We start from the raw sequence: 19,158 nt of genomic DNA on the forward strand, positions 1-19,158 counted from the left end.
GAATAGTGTTTAAAAATCTTCACAATCATTCTTTGACCATTACCATCAAAACTGCTACAGTGAGTCGGTTTTTCCACTGTCAGACACAAATATCAACTCACCAAAGAAGTTTTTGTCCAGATCTTTCGCATTGAAATTGGTCATGCCTTGGGTGGACGTGCACTGCTTTTCAACAGCTTGTTCTCGTCCATCAGGGTTGATGGAGGGCACAATGAAAATCCTGGTCTCATTAATCAACTGGAGAAGGTAAAGAAATGGAGAAGGAACAGTTACAGACATGGGCCACATCATTACCACAGCAGTGTTTTAATTATTATACAGGAAAAAGAAGAGTTAGGGGAGACTTAATAGCCAGTTAGAGCAACGCTTTGTCATGTCAGTCTCCTGTTGTATCGATAATGTGAGCCAATAATGGCTAAAAAGAAAAAAATTAAGCTGTAGAAACCCCAAAATCAACACCATTTTAATCACTTGGTGGAGCCTGAGTCTTACCTTTGTGATGGCAGGGTTCTTGCCATAGTTGATACAGAGGCAGGTAGCAAACTCCAGCAGCAGCTCTGTGCCTACTGGGGCGTTTCCATGGATCCCTGCCACAAAGCGAATCTTTGGTTCAGATGGCTCACTTTCTGTTGGTTTGTTGGATATTTCAAGAGCCCAAATGGTTCTGTACTCCACACTCTGGCCCAAACTAGACAAAGATGACAAGAAACCAGAACACAGGTCAGGACTGTATGAAGATTTTAACACCAAACAGCACAAAGTGTAACAGAAATTGTCTAAAACATGAACTAACCGCACAGCAAATATGTGCAGATATAGCTTTAAAACTCAGTATCCCTTACCTGTGTAAAAATGTAATTTGGGGAAAGTTAAGCAGGAGGCCTCTCAGGAAAGCAAACAAGTCTTTTGAGCGTCGGTAGCGAAAACTGTTATCCATGGCTGTGCTGCTCACCAGCTCATTCAAACCCTGGTCTAGAGAGAGCTCTTTGATTAAGCTCTGAAGCTCCTTTTCCGATGGGTTCTGTGTGGGCCTGGGACCACTGGACTGGCTAGTACTGTCTGTGTATAAAAGTTTTAGCCTGAAGTCCAGTACCTCTGCTCGATCATTTGAGACTGTGGCATAGATGGTCATGGGTTTATAACTGTGTGGGCAAAAATAAAACATTATTTTTAAGTTATTACCACTGAAAATAATGGGATATAATAAAAATATACAGAACCCAATTTTATAATCTCAATATGTTCTCTAGAAATACAAGCACTTACCCATTAGCAGAGGCTGTGATAGAATAAGTCCCAGGGATCAGCAGTCTCCAGTAGTCTCCAGTAAGAGCCGTAGTGACTGCGTGGTCAATCCCATCCACCCTAATAGTGGCATTAGGTATTCCGGTACCATCATCAATGTTGGAAACTGTGCCTTTCACTCCAGTGTGAACCTGTATGATAGATTGAATGAATCTCTGCATTAGTTTGTGGGTTCCAGTATGGATATAATTGTCATTCCTTGGTTAAGTAAATGAATATTGCCTGAACAGAACTGTTTCTTCAAAACATTCAACAGAAGTTGGGGAATAGAAAGTTGAGCAAGAAAAGTCAGAGGGGAGTGATACTGATACTTGTTATTTTGAATAAGTCACCAAAAGAAGGTAAATTAGAGTAAATGTGAACATGCATACACAAGAAGCATCTTCACATAAGGAATAAAAGTAGAAATTATGAATTTGTATTTGTGTTCTTTTTTTTTTTTTTTTTTTACTTTGTAGACTCAACATTATTTGCTTAAGCAATAAAACTACTTTTAAACTGTAAAGTTTTGTAATATACATTTTCTGCAAAGTAACCAAGTAAAAACTAACCAAGTAAACATGACAAAATTCAAAAGTATGCGTAAGCAAAAGATATGTGTAGATATGTGTTTACAACCTGATGTATGAACTGAAGCAAAGCTCTCCGATTTTGCTCCCAGTAATTTGGTAGTTCCTTGGCTGAGGGAAACTTGACACAGCTCTGCTCAATGGTCACTTCAAAACAATTGGTGTTGACATAATTCCAGTCCTGCATGCCACCTGGACAGAAAATGGTTCTTTAAATCAATAACTCCAACTTTTATACTTTATGTAGAGCCATTATCTGAGAGTTTTGCAAAAAATTAAAAAAAAAACTAAACAAAAACTTATTGCGCAACAGAGAACCTCAGATTGTAAAGAAATCTACTTATTTTCTCAATAAACATTTTCCTTATTAGTAAATAGCCTCAGTCAGTAGTTTCAAATTCTCTACAATTCAGCAGGATGCTTATTCGCCAATGGTTCTATTTATAATAAAGTATTATTATAGATTGTTGCTACCTTGACTGGCAAGATGTTACCATAGTGACATGCAAACTGTTCTTGGTTTGCTCATGACATGGTTAAAAAAAAAAAAAAAAAAAAAAAAAAAAAAAGGCAGTGGCAATATCAGAGTACTAACTTCTAAATTTAAAGTTTAAAGTCATGTGTTGCTGTTTTGGAGAATGCAAGTTTTCACAAGCCAATGAAGATGCTATTTTTTTTTTATAACTGGGAAATGAGGTGTGAGCAAAGCCTAATTTTTATATGCAGAAAAAAAATTACCAAACTTCTAAAGAACAGTGCTTTGGATAAAAAATCCTGCAAACATACCAGTAACAGTGTACCACTGGGCTCCATTAGTGATGCCATCCTGAAAATATTCCCCTGGGTACATGTCCTCACAGGGGTGTCCTTTGTGCATCAGAGGATTTTCCTACACACAGATAACACACAACTTAAAGTTGAACAATGAAGAAGTTTGTGTTTAAAAAAAAAAAAAGAAAAAAAAAAAAAAAGTAGCTACAAGCTCTTCAATGCTAGAGCTTGTTCTCAAATTTAATTTTTTTTTTTTTTAGTCTGATCCCACAACAATAGTGTTCAGCTACCTGTGAGTAGGCTCTCGCCAACTGCTGAAAGACTGCGTCATCAGGTGATTTGCTATAATGACTCAGTCCATCTTTGCCATCATCAAAAGGGTAGTTGACCACCAGGGAACCTGTATTCCAAAAAGTAAAGATGAAACATGGAAAATCTGATTTCATGTTATGAGTACATTTCAATATAGATAATTGATCAAATGACTATCTAAAAATTTAAAGTAATATAAAGTATGTGTATAATTTATATGATAAATTATAAATCTGTTTTTTTTAAGGAGGAAGTGATAGTCTAAAAGTTCAGAATATGAGACTGTACCTCCATGGAGGTTGGCTGACAGGACAAAAGGGATTCTCTTTAGCCAGTTCATTACAGCAATAGTCTCTGGCTGTCTGGGCTCCGTACTGGGAAAAAACTGGTCTGGGAAGTTACGATTTAAGTCAATATTGTTGCTGTTGTTCCGCCCTTTGTCTTCCTTATCATCTGTAAAAACACAAAGACAAGTGATGACCCATCAATTGTACTGTCTCTGTTTATTTTTTTTTATTTATTTAGTGTGTGAATGATTTTAATGGTGTCCATGAGCAACCAATTAAAAAAATTTCCTTTGGGATTAATGAAGTTTACCTTATTCATGTGAACGTGTAACCACAGAATACTCTTACTTAAAGATGTTAACAATCTGAGCTCCACATCCTGCCCACTTACTCTTACACATCATCAGCAGTTATTAACTATGAGATATTGACATGCACAGTCACTGACAGGAAGGTCTCCCTAAAAAATGTTTCAAAATAAAATAAAATAAAACCCACTAGGGCATTGAACTTGAAAGCTGCTGTACAGAAGGATACAATATGCAAGAATATTAACTAATTCTAAAAAACAGGGTTGTGAGAGGATCATAATTTCTTTGACAATACTCCATAAATAAACGTCAAGTCTACATCAAAGCAGTGAATTTTAAAAAGGAAAATGTCAAGACATCTGTTTGTGAACTGAATCTTAAGCCAAATATTGGCCATGCAGCAAGCCAATCTTTGGTGTCAGGTATACTCTTCCCCACGGAGAAAGCGCTTCCTCCTTCTGAAATGATTACAACTTTTCTGGACTTATAATAAGTACAAACCAGTTTAGAGGTACCCAATATTTAGCAATAAAAAGACTGGAAATAACCATGTTAGGTCAGATTTAAAATGACTAATTTTACATAGAAAGTCTCCAAAAACTTGACATCTTATGCATGTGTCCCTTTCCCTTACCTTCAGAGGCTGACTCGTAGCCATCGGGGTTCATCGAAGGCATAATGTGAATGCGCGTGCTGTTGACCAGCCAAGTGACTTCTGGGTCAGTACCATAGTTGCGGCACAAATATTCAATGAGATTGAGCAGTAACTCTCGACCCACCACCTCATTGCCATGCATGTTGGCCACATACTTAAACTCTGGCTCGCCTGGCAGAGAGACATAAAGAGACAAACAGAAGAGTAAAATCTCTGAATTACCATAGTAACAAAGACTATTCAGAGGCAAACTACCAAGAACTCTTCTGACTGTACACTTACATATCAGACTTACCATGTTCATGAACACTTGGGTTGTCTGAGATGACCATTACATACAGCTCACGACCAAGTACGGAATGGCCTATAGAGTGAAGGTGAGTAATGGAAGGGAACTCGCTGTAGTACCTCCACAAGAACAACTTCATGTCTGCATAGCTGTGGTGCCGAAATTCCTGTGGCTGTATAGGCTCGTGCACAGTTGGAAGGACAGGAGGGTTTTTCTCATCTCCTTCAGGTGGAACAACTTCAGTCTGGCTGGAGTTGGAAGAGTTTGTAGCATCTGAATGAATGGTGGATGGCACTTTGGTTGTAGTCAGTGCAATGGTGTCTCCAGCCACATTGACAACAGGTGCCAGAGTAAAGTTAAGCTCTGTGGCTTTGCCTTCAGTGACTTGGACACTGTTGAATGTTGTTGGTAAGAACCTGCATTCAAAAAGACAGACATGCTTGAGGATGTTAGCAAAACTAAAAATCACCAAGCAGTACAGCAATAAATGTCACAGTTGCCTTGAATTAATATATCATTGTAGCTTCTTTTTAAAGTCTAGGAGGAAGTTAAGAAACATGGTTTTCTTCATTTCAATAACACAAGTTACTTTGTAACTTGAAGAGGAAGTAAGTCACAAGTCACTTCTTTGGAATGTTGCATGAGGGTTTGTGGTTCATTGAATCTAAGATTATTTTATTTTACAGTGGTAGAATGCCTGACAAAGTTATTTGCATGAGCAACCTGGCAAAAATAGGAAGCAAACGATATATATCTGCACTATCATTAAACCTTCCAATATATTATATTTTATGTGTGTACACACACACACACACACACACACACACACATATTATATATATATATATATATATATATATATATATATATATATATATATATATATATATATATATATATAAATAAAACTTTTAACTTTCAGATGTTGCCCTTAGGCTTGTTGCATCCTCCATGAGAAGCAAGAACTTTGTTCTTGCTCTCGAGGCTGCAAGAAAAAGAAAAAAAAAAAATGTGGATCTGTGGGGGGGGGGGGGGGGGGGGGGGGGGGGGGGGGGTCTGCACTTTTATGTGCAATGAACCCAGTTGTTTCATTTTTGAACAACAAACTTTGTCTGCAGCAGGACTGCGAGTCCTGAGACACAGCTGGGTTCAGGTGTTTAAATGCCACATGGAGACATTTTTTACTTTCTCTCTGCCTCAATCAGCTGTTTTATTTAAAAAACTGTTTAACCTTCATCAGCAAAAATGCAGAATTGGCAACTGTCCGCTTCATGCTTTCCTGTGTTAACCATGCCCACCTCAAATCTCCAACCAATCACACAGTACTGCTTGAAGCCTCTTGAAAAGAAAGTTCTGCCAGCCTGATATGTCAAGAACTGTCTTCAACCATGTCCATGACAACAAAATGAAGTAATTTTCTTCTTAGGGCCTCAAGAATAAGAAAATAGTTCTTGTTTCTTGTGGGATATGTAGCAGGCTTCATATGACTAACTGTCTTTTGGAAGAATCTCTTGAATGAAGTAGTGACTTACCCTGGGGCCACAGCTGTAAAATTATATGTTCCTGGGAGCAGAAGGCGGTAGTAGTCCCCATATTTAGCTGAAGTCAGATTGTGCCGTATGCCAGCTACCATAATGCTGGCATTACCAATGGCAGCTCCACTGACTGCATCTTTCACAAAACCACGAACACCTATGTGCACCTGGAAGATAGATGTCTTTAGAGCTTGCAGAACTACTGAGGTGAAGAGGTGCTTCCCCAAAGCTGACAGGTGGGCTTTGATTTCAGCACAAAAATTCCATGAAAATACAAATATAGAAAACAGAAGCTAATAATATTATGGAACTCCTCTTTCTTTTCCTTATTAATGTAAGCTCTACCTTTTCCATGTAGGCCAAAAGGGATTCCCTGTTCAGATCCCATTCTTTTTGGAGTTCAGAAGCAGGAGGATATTTGCAGCAGCTTAGTTCCATCGTAATTTCCAGACAGTTTCCATAGAGATAGTTGTAGTCCTGCATTCCTCCTGGATAAAAGACCAGCAATGGAAACACAAAGCATGTTAGAAATTACTCAATTAGTTTGTCTTTACATTCAAAACAGGCAGTTATTATAAGCAATTACAAAGAAATAGCTAAAACTAAAAGGCCCAATAAACTGTAGATGAGTAGTATAAAGTAATATATAAAACTTTGTGATGGAAAAACAACCTTTTCTTTGAAGCTTCAACATGCAAAATGCAATAAACTTTGGAAAATTTGTGTGTACAAATCCACAATGTGACCTGCAATATATACCTGGGGAGGACTTTGTCTAAATCAAAGAATTAATCCAATGTTAACTCCACTGATGCCAAGATTTTTCATTAACAGGAAAATAGTCAATGTCTGGAAAAGCACAATTCTGCCTTTTGTCACTTTAATACTAGCACTTAAAGGGAGTATTTAGAGTGGCAGAAAATCCTGACATCTGCATTTTGCCAACCATCTGGCCCTCTCGTAAAGCAAACAGAGACACACGCTGTAGAGCTGCTTGTTCAGTATCCCTACAAAGCAGCAGCATGCAGTCAGACTCCCTGCTTTAAGAGTTGCCATGGCTGCATGCTGTGTGGCCATATGAACCAAATAAAACAGACACCATTTGCGATATTTTGTTTAAAGTCACTGGGGAAAAAACCTCACACAGCAAACACTGACAAAATACATCAGTCAAATAACCGACCAGCCTCAATGACAAAAACACCAACTCAACAAAAATAAAATTCCACTGAGATTAAGAATCTTTTCCAAGCAAGTTTTGGCCATGCTAGCCAATAGCAGATACAACAATCACATAATTATACATTTTAAAACTCAAATGAAACCAAAGCAAAAAAAAAAACTTATACCTTTACAAACTATAAAAACAGTCTGGAGGAGAAGACGAGAGACACAAAGAAGAAGAAAACTTCCTACTATGCTAGTTAATGCAGGACAGCTTACATTTCCATCACATAAGAGCAAAACATGGAGCTGCATTAATTATTAGTTTTGATCATATTTATATCAGAACTTTTAAAAAAGTTCTTCCACATCTGACTGCAAACCATCTCTCTGGTCCAGAGCTGTCTATTGTCCTCACATGCATACATTATGATTGCGTTGAACCTGTAATGTTATTGGCTTTTTGGTCCACTTCCTGTATTTGGTTATCACGCAGACCAGAATTTCCTTCTTTGATCCAAATCAGCATTTGTTTATTTTTCATGTCTGGTGTTTAAATAGTGACTGCAAAACATTACAGATGCAGAAATTATTCCCTTGGTTTATGTTAGTCCAGATGTGTCCGTCTCCAGTCCTCAAAGGCCCAAATCCTTCAGGTTTACCATGTTGCATGAGTTCAGTCATTCACTAGTCATAATAATTCCCCCTTTTTTCTTTTTTTTTACTTCTCACTCTGTGACAGCTAATAACAAACAAAAGAAAAGAAGGTAAAGCTTCTCATTTTAAAACAACCTCTTTTTTGTCATTTCATCAACAGCAACCATTGGCAGGCCTTTTACTGTTCACTATTCATACTAATGAGGCAGATAGTCTATGTTATAATATATTAAGTTTATTGGCAGGTTTGAAAGTATCTGCTCAAATTAAAACAAGACCAAAGAAGCTTGACCTCCTGACTTAACATGGAGAAGCTGTTTTTTGCTGTTATGCTGGAAACAATTGGAACAAACAGCCAGTGGAGGTTAAACTTTCACCAAATGTAGTTTGACAATCAGACTAAATCTAGCCTAATATTATTTCACCTTTTGGTGAACCTAAAGTAAGATCAAGTCTATTCATTTGTGAGAATCACATCAGATCAATAGCTAGCTACAAACACATGATAGGTATGAAACTTTACTCTGACTGTAAGACATTTAGCATTGTCTTTTGGAAACTGCATCATGTGCAGGTGTTATTGAAGCAAATCATCTCAAAGTAAACATCCGGCATGTATATAGTTTGAGAAAACATGCCAATGGATCACAGTAGCCCCACCTTAAATATCCTGTTTATTCACCAGATCCAGTAACATATCCTGAACTTAACAGGATGCCACTGGCCAGACAATGAGCTCAAGGCTAGCAACTGAGCTTACTAAGTACTAAGAATGTAGGATGACTTCAGGAGTTGAGTTACTCAGTCCAATGTTCAAACAATCAGGAATACAAACCCTTTCACAACATAAAACTGTCATATGACTGCTAGCTTGCAGTGGCACAGAACAGAAGTATGATTATCATGCAAAAGTACTGTATTTTCATACAGGAAAAGTAGACTCTGGACGTTGTCTTGTGAGTCTTTACTACATTAACCAGAGCCTAAAGCTTTTAAAAGATGACCTATTTACATTTAAGCCAGTTTGCTTTCAGTATTAAAAACAATGTTGGATTGTAAAAGGAAAAATCTAACAAAGTGCACAGCATGAACAGTGTAGAATTATTAAAAACTAAAGGCTTAAAAACTTTACAAAACAGTGTATGTTCACTCAGATCTACACAGTGTGAAACAGTTTCATACTGAGTATAACATGAACCAAACAGACTGCAAACATAGCTTGTAAAAAGATTATAGGTAAAGATAACAAACTGTGTGTAACCATTGTTTCATGCTTTGACTGCTGAAGAAAAACTTTTTTGTTCTCAGCTCTTGCTCCTGGCATTTGGCCTGGTCCTCTCATTATGTCCCACAATGCCATCTGCCATTAGTCTAACTTTATCGGTGACATTTCGCCCACTGGGCCATGTCAGACAAAAGTGTTGTCCATTCACCTTTTATGTCAATGTCTTCATGTCCAATAACTTGAAAAGGGATGTTGCTGAAAGAAACAGGCTAGTTACTGTAAAATCCTTTTCAGCCCATTTTAGACAAGAAACTGTACTAATTAATTGTATTTTTTCAGGTAAAACAGGTACTTTCTAAATATTGATGACAAAAGAACAAACAAGCACTATAAACTCTTGATGTTGAGCCAGAATTTAGGGCTGTGTTACAAAGGCTGTGGCAATCATTCATTGCTTCACTTACTCAAGTGGTAAACAAATAGTGTGATGTGTAATATTTAATGAAGTCTAATGTGATGTCATGGACCAAAAGAACAAATTATTTGAAGGACATTTGAGACTTGGAATAATAGCCATGCATGCTGCAGGAGTCAGACATGGACCCACCACTTAGTCTGAATGAGTAGGTAAGTCTAAACATTTCAGTGATACTGTAGAATCAGCATAATTCAGGCAATTTGAGGATGATGTAATCAGAATTATATACACAAACACACACACACACTTAACACTACCTGAAATTAAAACATCTTGAGAGAAAAATGGAACTCTAACCAGACCCTACACACATCTCTGAGAACAGCCAACTAAACAAAGACAGGGAGTTTGATAAGTCTCAGCACACTGGCAGAGGATACAGATGTTACTGCACTTAAATTATCCAGAAAGATAAAAAAAAAAAAAAAATACAAGCTGCATCTTTCTCAGCTGATAAGACACACATATTCAGAGAACATAGTGTGTTTGTAAACACTGTACAAATGCTGAACTAGATATTCGGTCCATGTCTTTCCAATGCAGACAGTGAGTTACAGCTGCTTTAACACTTTCAGTAATAAGAGGCTTTGGCAGACCAACATGATGAGGAATGTACTTCGTACATAAGTCTTTACAGTGTTTCAGCTTTATGATGACTGGCAAAGTTACAATGAGACCACACTGTTAAAAATGCTTTAATAACTAACAATTTATTTGAGCTCTAAGAAATTGTAGTTGAGAATGTTTTTTATTACTATTTTATACAATAAATTCTTTTTAAAAAGAACAATAAGAAGTGGAAGTAAAACAACTGAAAGTGCCTTTGTTTTCTGGACTGTAACTTTCACAAAACATGTCTCCTCAGAACATACAGATACTTTTACTTGTGTTTTGTGATAAAAAATAAATAACATCCAACCATGAAAGCAGCCTGCAGCGAGTGACATCAAGCGTAAAAGAGATGGAAATGACTTTTATTGTAGTCTTCAAAAACAGGCCATAACTTGTGCAAGCTGACACAAACCTCCATATGCTGCCAATGATTGAACAGCAGCAACAAGCATTCTTGGCTTTCAGATGGAGAGACAACACAAAGACCATGTGTTAAACTATTCATACAAATACTTTAAGGAGGAGTTTTACTGATCTGCTTTGGGGTAAACACATGTAAAACTTTTTGGAAAAATGAATGGCCTGACAAAATGACGCCATTATCCATAGAAATAACAAACCATTTCCACTTGACTTGATTTCATGGAAACACACAGGATGTGATCCATGAAGCTGAGCTATTTTAGTCAAACTACGGCCAGCTGTCTTCAGTCTCCCTCCTGACAGATGTTAAAATGTTCAAATGATTATCACAGCACTCATTTTTTAACACCACACAGCCTAAGGACATGTGACCATCCCTGCAGGATATTAAACAATTTATTCCCAACAAATAATTTAATGCTTAAAAACAGTGAAAATTGCTTGTCTCACCTGGCACGTCGTACCACTCTGCCCCGTTGGTAATGCCATCTTTAAAAGTTTCACTGGGTTCTTCTAGACAGTTAGGCTCACCAGTCTTCATAACAGGGTGTTTCTGGGAATATACAAGAGCCAAGTAGCGAAACAAACTATCATCCTCCGACTGGCTGTAGTGGCCACTGCGCTGATGGGAGGCTGAGTCATCAAAGGGGTAACTGGCAACTACAGTGCCACCATGCAGATTCCCAGACAGGACAAATCTAAAGAGAAAGAGTCCAATTTGAGCAACAGCCTTGAAAAAGGTTACTTTAAATGGATTTGCTTACTAATTATGTCGCAACTCAAGTATTTAATTAGGAGTTTATTTCAGAGAAGTAGCTGGAAAGACAACAAATACCTAAAAAAGGCTTACAGTATTACAAAATGCTTTTTATTGCATGTGGACATTTATTGAAACATTTTGAATAAATGAGCTGCAGAGACAAAGGCTTTAGAGTGTATTGGCACAGAGGCAACACATTCACAATTCTTATTACAATTATTACATTATCATTCAACAGCTTTAAGTCAATATCTTTGTTACTTTTTTTTTATCAGATACAAACTAACAATGACAACAAAAGCCCCCCTGCACTGTAAATAACTTTAAGTCACTGAATAAAATCTATTTCTTTTGACTACCAAATAAAATATGTTAATGATTGATTTGGCAGGATTTAATGCCTAAACCTCATATCCTTAGATGAAACTTACAGAGACCGTGGATTTTAAACAAACAGCTTCTACAGCACATCAGTGTGTGCATATTATTTTCAGATAAACCTTTAAATGTTTCTGAACCTAACCTTTAAAAGTTATGAGGAAACTGATGCTACACCTAGAATAATCAGGAGATAAATCAGTAGATCATTACGTAATATGACAAATCTTAGACGGGACAGTGTCTTATAAACACAATAGTGTAGGAGCTGGCATAGCAACTTCAAGCAAAGTATTATCAGTGCACACTGAGCACTGTGTAGCTAAACTGGCTGAGCAGGTAACCAGTAATTGGAGGCAGACATTCAAGGTCAAATCCAGACTCAAGTTTCACTTCTGCTGCAAAACATATCCCCTCTCTCAGCCCAGAATATGTCTCTTTTGTAGGGGTGGGGAAATCGAATGGAAAAAAAATCAGAAATCGGGATTTTTTTTCTTCACAATTTTAAAATCGATTTTTTTTGTTTAAAAAAAATTTTTTTTCCCAAATAAATAAAATCAATGCACTATAAAATATTTTTGTCATTTTTATTGTTTTTAATTGATTTTTTTACATCTCTTCTTGGGCATTATAGCAGCAGAATGATGGTATGGCTACTGTGTTGTTTTTTTCCTCATTGAAATGAAAAAAAAAGTTTTATACATTTTTTTGTTTTTAATCTCCAAAAATCAGCAATATCGGAGAATTGTGAGAATCGCAATTTAAATCGAATCGGCACCCAAAAAAATCAGAATTGAATCGGAACAAAAGCATGTCGTCACACCCCTACTTTTTTGTTTTTAAAACAACAAAAAAAAAAAGGTGAATAAAAATTATTGTTACCAGATCTGTTTTCATTGTATAGCAGTGCAGAGATGCTGATAGACCTCATGAATCACACCGTTTTACCTCTACAGGTTCAATAAAATAGGAATATCATCTCACCAATTATCTCAAAGGCAGTCAATAATACAGCATTTTTTCATTTTAAGAAAGCTTAAAAAATTCAAGGCATCTTTTAATATTGTTTTTCCTGCGCAGCTGTTGTTGATAGCACTGATTTGCCTTTCCAGCACCGGTAAACATAAATAAATATAACATTTTCTCATTGACAGTTGCTTTTCAGATCCCCATTGTGAGGCACATATTGACGAAAGTTAGTTGTTTCCAATAGCCTTATCAACCTGGCAACAAGATCTAAGATAAAAAATCGGTATTAATGACAATGTCATGTATTTTAGTCATTAGAACTCACTTTTTCTCTTGGATCCATCTGATCACAGCCATGACTTCAGGGATCTTCTCTGGTTCTGTGGGTGTCCCGTCATACTGGTCAGGAAAGTTTCTGTTTAAGTCCTTTCCATTACCATTACTTCGACCCCCAGCGTACCCAGGGCAGTCTCCTTCTTTGGACTTCTCAAAGCCGTCAGGGTTCATGCTGGGCATGATGTAAATATCCGTGTTGTTTACCAACTCGGTAATTCGCGGTTCCTTCCCATATTTACTCATAATGTACTCCACAAGGTAAACGAGAACCTGCCTGGACACGGTTTCATCGCCGTGCATGTTTCCAACGTATTTAAATTTGGGTTTCCCAGGTGTGTCATTGTTGGGGTCCACGGTGATCCGCATCACCCAGAGCTCCCTGCCTTCCACAGAACGACCTATGCTTGATAGGTTCGCAATATGAGGATATTTTTGGGCTAATAGCTGTAAACGTTCGGTTAGGTTACCATAATTATAGTATTTGTTATAAGTTTCCACCGTGTCATCTGTCGAAGTGTTGCGTATAAGGTGTAGTCTGCCGTCACCCAGAGAGACAACAAGAGGCAGAAGGAAGGCGACAAGTGGTACTCGTGGTCTCAGCGTCGTCAAAAGGTCCCTACAAATTTGTACCATGTTGACTTTTCTTATACGAATACACCATTCGGACTTTTGAACCGAAAAACAAACACCTCCTGATCACTAGCTGCCCACCAGCAAATATGTTTTTCTTGCTGTCGGAGCGACTTTAGTTTTTCTGATTCCATCTACTTCCGGTAATTGTTCTTCTTCTACGTTTGATTTTATGGCAGGGGGCAGATCGCGTTTGGGTGCATTACGCCAGCAGCTGGTCTGGAGTGTGGACCAGGCCGTTTTAACGTACTTTCACTCTTGGACCTGTTTTGTACAATGTAGTCGTAATTTGTCGTCTACAAATCTTACATTTTCCAAAGGTGCGTTTGGATTTATTTTATCTAAATAATCAATCATTAATATTCCTTTCTAAGATTCCCCGTTGTTCCTTTTCCTTTGAATCACATAGAAGTTAGACACATCTCCCTGTTTTTCCTGTTACCAGCTGCTTCTGCCATCTTACTTTTATTATGTTTTAATTTTTATTTCTTTCCGCTGTCACCTCACGCATGCTTGGGATAGAGGGTTGGATAGAAGTCCAGATTTGATCCCATCTGTTGGTGTACCTTAAATAGGCTATTTATTATTAATCTGCTGAAATTGAAGCTATAAAATGCTTCATAATAAACAATTTTTCTGCCTGAAATATTATCAATGGCTGGAGGATAATTGTGTGAATCACAGAACAGTCTTAAACTCCACAACGTTCATATGAAGAAATATTTATAAATAAAAGGAAAAAAGTGGTCATGGAAAAGAGTAGGACACCCATATGGGTCTAAAAGTGGTTTCAAGCTGTTTTTAAGAGATGTATGAAGCTGTTTTTGACATTTCTGCTGATTATTATATTAATCTATTTCCTGTAAATACAAACCAATGAATTGTGAGCAGTTATTGTTTTATTTTATACCTTTTTTTCTGCCTTTTTCAGTACTCTGAATTGTTCCCCCAGTTTCTTGTTTTAACTGTTTATCAGAACTTGTATAATGTCACAACAAATGTTTGACCTAGATCATTGTAAACATGAAGAAATACGTATTGTATTAATAAACTTCCTTGCTGCTCTTTGTCGACTGGGGCTCAATTTTAAGGATCAATATATGAACATGTTTAGTTTTTTTGTTTTTTGGTGGGTCTTTTTTGGGGGGGTCAGTCATAAGCATAGTATGTTATATAAAATCATTCTTCATTTTTGCAAATGAACCTGCATCCTGCTTAAATTTGCATCGGGAGCACTTATCTAAAACATGCTTATAACATCTTACAATGTTTATATTTGTTTACAAAGCCTGACCATAAATCTTTAACTGAAAGTTTCCTAAAATGAAAAGACATAACAACTGAGAACTATTCAGGTTTGCAGCAGACTTTAGTATTTTCTTTATTTCAAGTTGCTCTTTCCTTCTTTATTGATCACTGGCAGGACCATATTTACTGACGAATATGAGGAGCAATGACTATGAGTGACATCACTACCCTGCTTCCACCTTGAGGCCCTTTAACTTCCTCCTCCTCTTTCCTCAGTGGGGCATCAGTCAGGAGCATCTCTTCAGTAGCTGTTTTGTTCTTTCCTTAATTCTTCACATTGCTTTCTCTATTTTCATTTAGCAACATTGTAAAATAAAATTGCTGTAAACATCTTGATAGTAAAGCACCAGAAGGTGCTGGAATGACTGGGTGAAGGGAGGAGGATGAAAAGAAGGAGGATGTGGAGGAGGTAAAGAGTGAGAGAGGTGACTTCAGGTCTCATTGCTGAATCCGACGCAGTGACTGCACCTGGAAAGACTGAGCATGGGAGCCCCACTCTCTGTAATGTTTGTACTCGCCACCATGCCGATCGCATTCCATGATGTACTGGTAACCACGGTAACCAGGAAACTGGTAGCACACCCAGCTGTGAGAGAAAATAAGTGACTAGTGAGGATAAAAATGTCTCTGCACCAACTAAAGAAGCTTGTGTGAAATAAAACGTATCAAGATGAAAAATAGCCAAACCACAAGTTACATGAGTCAGAAGCAGCAGCAGTTATGCACCATATAACAACTAAGTTACACTTTGCATTTCAATACACTGAAGTGGCAAAACATTAAACAGTACATATATGTGTGTGAGTGTTTGTGTGTGTGTGTGTGTACACACATATAAGGGTAATTATTTAAGTTGTAATAGTTACATTAACAAGTTCTAGCTAAGTGCTGGTATTTGGCATTACCCAGTGCAACCTTACCTGTATTATCTAACTCATTTGTACTTATCAGTCAGTCATTTTCTGAACCACTTAGTCCAATTAAGGGTCGCAAGGAAGCTGGATTTTGGGCAGTCATTGGGCAAGAGGCAGGGCGCTACCTGGACAGGTTAGCAGTCCATCACAGGGCCAACACACAGAGACAAACGACCATTCACACTCACACTCACTCCTAGGGACAATTTATAGTATTTGTACTTATACCAGCAAATTAAAATATTCATATTTGTGCAACAGAGTTTGTTTATAACCATTCTAAAGCAACACTGTCCTGTGTTTTATCCACAGTGCATCCACTTTTCTGGTATCATCGGTTGTGTAGTTTAAATAGGTTGTTTATTCTCCATATTTATATTATTTTTTCAGATGACCATCATGAGTTTGTTGTTTGATTTCAGATCTTAAGACTTACGCGCCACTCTGAACCTGCATGGATCCAATCTCATTGTTGCCCCAGCCCATGGCCTGCAGAGAGGGATAGTCATCATTTATCTCCCACTGGCGACCCATGAAGTTCTCCCTCTCGAACAACACCATCTTGGACTCCTTGTGGTTCTGTGTGCACATAAGTCAGAGTTGTTATACACCAGACATCCCAGACACATCCTGAGCTGAAAGCAGGATTCATGTCACAAATTTTAATCAATTAAATACTTTTCAAGAGCAAATAAGAAATCAGTCTGAGAGAAAGCAGACGTGGCTGTTTGGGAACAAAAACGCACAGCAGAGCAGATGGGGCGAAAGGACATCATCCTCTCAATATGGTAGGCATTGCTGCCACTCCACGACTCCCAGTGAGGATATTCTCCCCTCTCCAGCACAAACTGCTGTCCACAGAAGCTGGAGTGCTCATATCCTGCCCAGCTGTCACAAACACACAGTGACATATACATAGGCTGGATCACTGAGAAATTTCTAGCAATGGACTACTTGGAAATAAAACAAACATGGCTGCAAATGAATCATCTCATGTACATTCTTTTATCTCTGCAAAATACCACAATAACTTTTTATCTATTGAACAATTTTGAACACAGATACAGATTTACACTGGTTGAATGTCATATCCTTATATGTAATGATGATTGTTTCTAGTTTGACTTACGCTCCACATTCAACCTTGAGCGAGCGAATATTGTCAACCCCACACTCCATGATGTTCTGGCAGGCTGAGGTAAACTCCAGGCGCTTGCCTTGGAAGTTCTCCTTGTCATAAACTGTAATCTGGGGAAGACACAAAGGTGTACATGTAAAATGCACATGTTGCAAGCACAACATAATGTGTGCACACATACACCAGCGCTGATATTATCAGGCCCAGCATGAAAAATCTCATTTGCTTTTGTTTATAATTTCTAACAAGTCACAAAACTCACCTTCCATGGTCCCAGAGGGGTGGGATTGTTCAAAGCCATGCTACTGTGTATCTCAGTGTTGATTTACCTTCAACACAGATTGTATATTTAGTGTTCATTCACTAAATTAAAAAACAAATGCACTTCTGTGTTAAATTATTTTAACTTTATGTTTGCATTGTCTTTTTTAAATAGCTACATTGTCTATCACCAAATATGTATGCAAACCCATTTGATGGAATGCATATTGATCTAAATGACAAAACTCATGATGCCATACATGTTTGTATGTATACCCTTCCTCAAAGATGGCTGCATGCTGGATGGAGCCTTTTGTTGTAGACACAATGCATATTTGCCCACCCTGTACAGTCAGTATTTCCGTGCATATGTATGTCTGAGTTCAGCCTATATGACTCAGCAGAATGGCAAAGGGAAAAGACACAACATGTGAAATCTCTAAGGTCTTCACATTGAGAATTGAGATTTAAGGCTTACCTGACCGGCCCCAAAAATTAGCTGTTCAGCGCTCACAGGGGGCTCCACAAAACGATGTCCTGACCTCGGAGTAAACGGACCTATTTATACATGCTGGTACTGAAAAGCAGCTGGGCCTGTGGGTCTGGAAGGAGTCAGCACATTGCTGGTCCAGTCCTTTGTTCCGTACTGAGCTGCTGGGCTTTAGTTAGCTGTGGTGGGACTGGATGGAGGGCACCGTGCCCAGTGCAGATAAACACCAGTTCCAAATGATCTACGTCCAGAGGGCTGTACTGAGTCCTGACACAGCCAAGAGTATGAGGGAGAACATCCAAGTCTTGCTACTGACTTTGGTGCAAAAATGAAAACATGTAAAAGTTCATGTGGACAGCAAAAAACAGAAATATCTTCAAATGATGATTCAGATTCTTTAACAAGTCTTTAAATTCTGGATGCAAAAGACATTTGATTGAAAAAACTTTCTAATAAAATCCCAAATTTTCATTTCCGCTTTACTCACTGAGCTGTACCAATGATGTGCTGTGCTCCATCTCAGATCTGTGCATCATGTCCAACTCTAACTGGTCCACATCTCTGTTCCTTTCACCTTTTCACTCCCTCCTATATACACACATGCTCAGTCATGCACTGACATTGCCATGGGCAGACACACAAATGGCCTCTTCATGCATTCACACACAGAGGACACAAAGGGATTCACACACTTACTCATGCACATGAAGGTACGTACACAGTGACAGCTCATATATAATCAGTATACATACTGTTTATTCATTCCATGTCATGCCTCTTCAACTGTAGCAACTTTCCTTTCTGCATGATTATAGGTTATTAATATACCTAAGTGGTGCAGAAGTATCTTTATTATGTTTCGTCTTTCACAAACAAAGTCTTTAAAGATCTAATGACACTCTAACCTGATAAGTAATCAAACAGTTGTGAAGCACCAGTTTTGTTTGAAGTCTATTTGAAAAAAATGTGATTTATAATGTCATTTTTCTTTTTTCATTAAATGAAAAGTTTTAAAATTGGTCAATTTTTTGTGTTCCTCCTTTTTCTGTTTTAAATATTTCTAAATGATGCCCAAAATATTCTCTGTGTAATCAAAATACAATATATGATACGTTTTTTTACATGTACACAGGCATGAGTGAATGAACAGCAGTCTGTGTCTACTATTAAGTTTTGGGTAAAATAAATGCATACATTTTATGCTTACATGGATAGAGTAAAATTGTCATGAAATTGTTCACATACTGGAGTATAAAACCCTCATTTTTAACTAATCAAGAAACAAAAAATATTGCATTAAACAGCTGGATTTGGAGAATGTTAACCATGAATATGGTGAGTAGAGGAGGTGGGTATGGAGAGTGGGAAAAGGAGCAACCAT

The 19,158-nt window shown here is 37.7% G+C and overlaps 2 protein-coding genes across 2 annotated transcripts in view; both read right to left on the reverse strand.

The window, feature by feature from the left end:
• The window catches only part of cpda (carboxypeptidase D, a), a 23,649-nt gene extending 9,854 nt beyond the window's left edge, over nt 1-13,795 (reverse strand). The window contains 14 exon segments of the mRNA XM_079246450.1: nt 102-237; nt 493-688; nt 843-1,142; nt 1,267-1,436; nt 1,924-2,066; nt 2,661-2,763; nt 2,936-3,045; nt 3,246-3,410; nt 4,190-4,381; nt 4,506-4,915; nt 6,032-6,201; nt 6,380-6,522; nt 11,044-11,291; nt 13,026-13,795. Coding sequence (XP_079102576.1) covers nt 102-237; nt 493-688; nt 843-1,142; nt 1,267-1,436; nt 1,924-2,066; nt 2,661-2,763; nt 2,936-3,045; nt 3,246-3,410; nt 4,190-4,381; nt 4,506-4,915; nt 6,032-6,201; nt 6,380-6,522; nt 11,044-11,291; nt 13,026-13,669 — 3,130 coding nt within the window. The 5' untranslated portion in view covers nt 13,670-13,795.
• Nucleotides 13,796-15,412: 1,617 nt separating this feature from the next.
• On the reverse strand, nt 15,413-17,339 carry cryba1a (crystallin, beta A1a; the record flags this gene model as incomplete). Its single annotated transcript, XM_079246120.1, has 5 exons — nt 17,289-17,339; nt 17,018-17,136; nt 16,635-16,776; nt 16,325-16,467; nt 15,413-15,560 (listed from the first exon to the last, which is right to left on the reverse strand). The coding sequence occupies exons 1-5, from the start codon at nt 17,325-17,327 to the stop codon at nt 15,413-15,415; spliced, it is 591 nt and encodes a 196-aa protein (XP_079102246.1). The 5' UTR covers nt 17,328-17,339.
• Nucleotides 17,340-19,158: the final 1,819 nt, after the last annotated feature.

This window comes from Telmatherina bonti (assembly GCF_933228915.1).
Source record: "Telmatherina bonti genome assembly, chromosome: 9".
In the NCBI taxonomy this organism is placed as follows: domain Eukaryota; kingdom Metazoa; phylum Chordata; class Actinopteri; order Atheriniformes; family Telmatherinidae; genus Telmatherina; species Telmatherina bonti.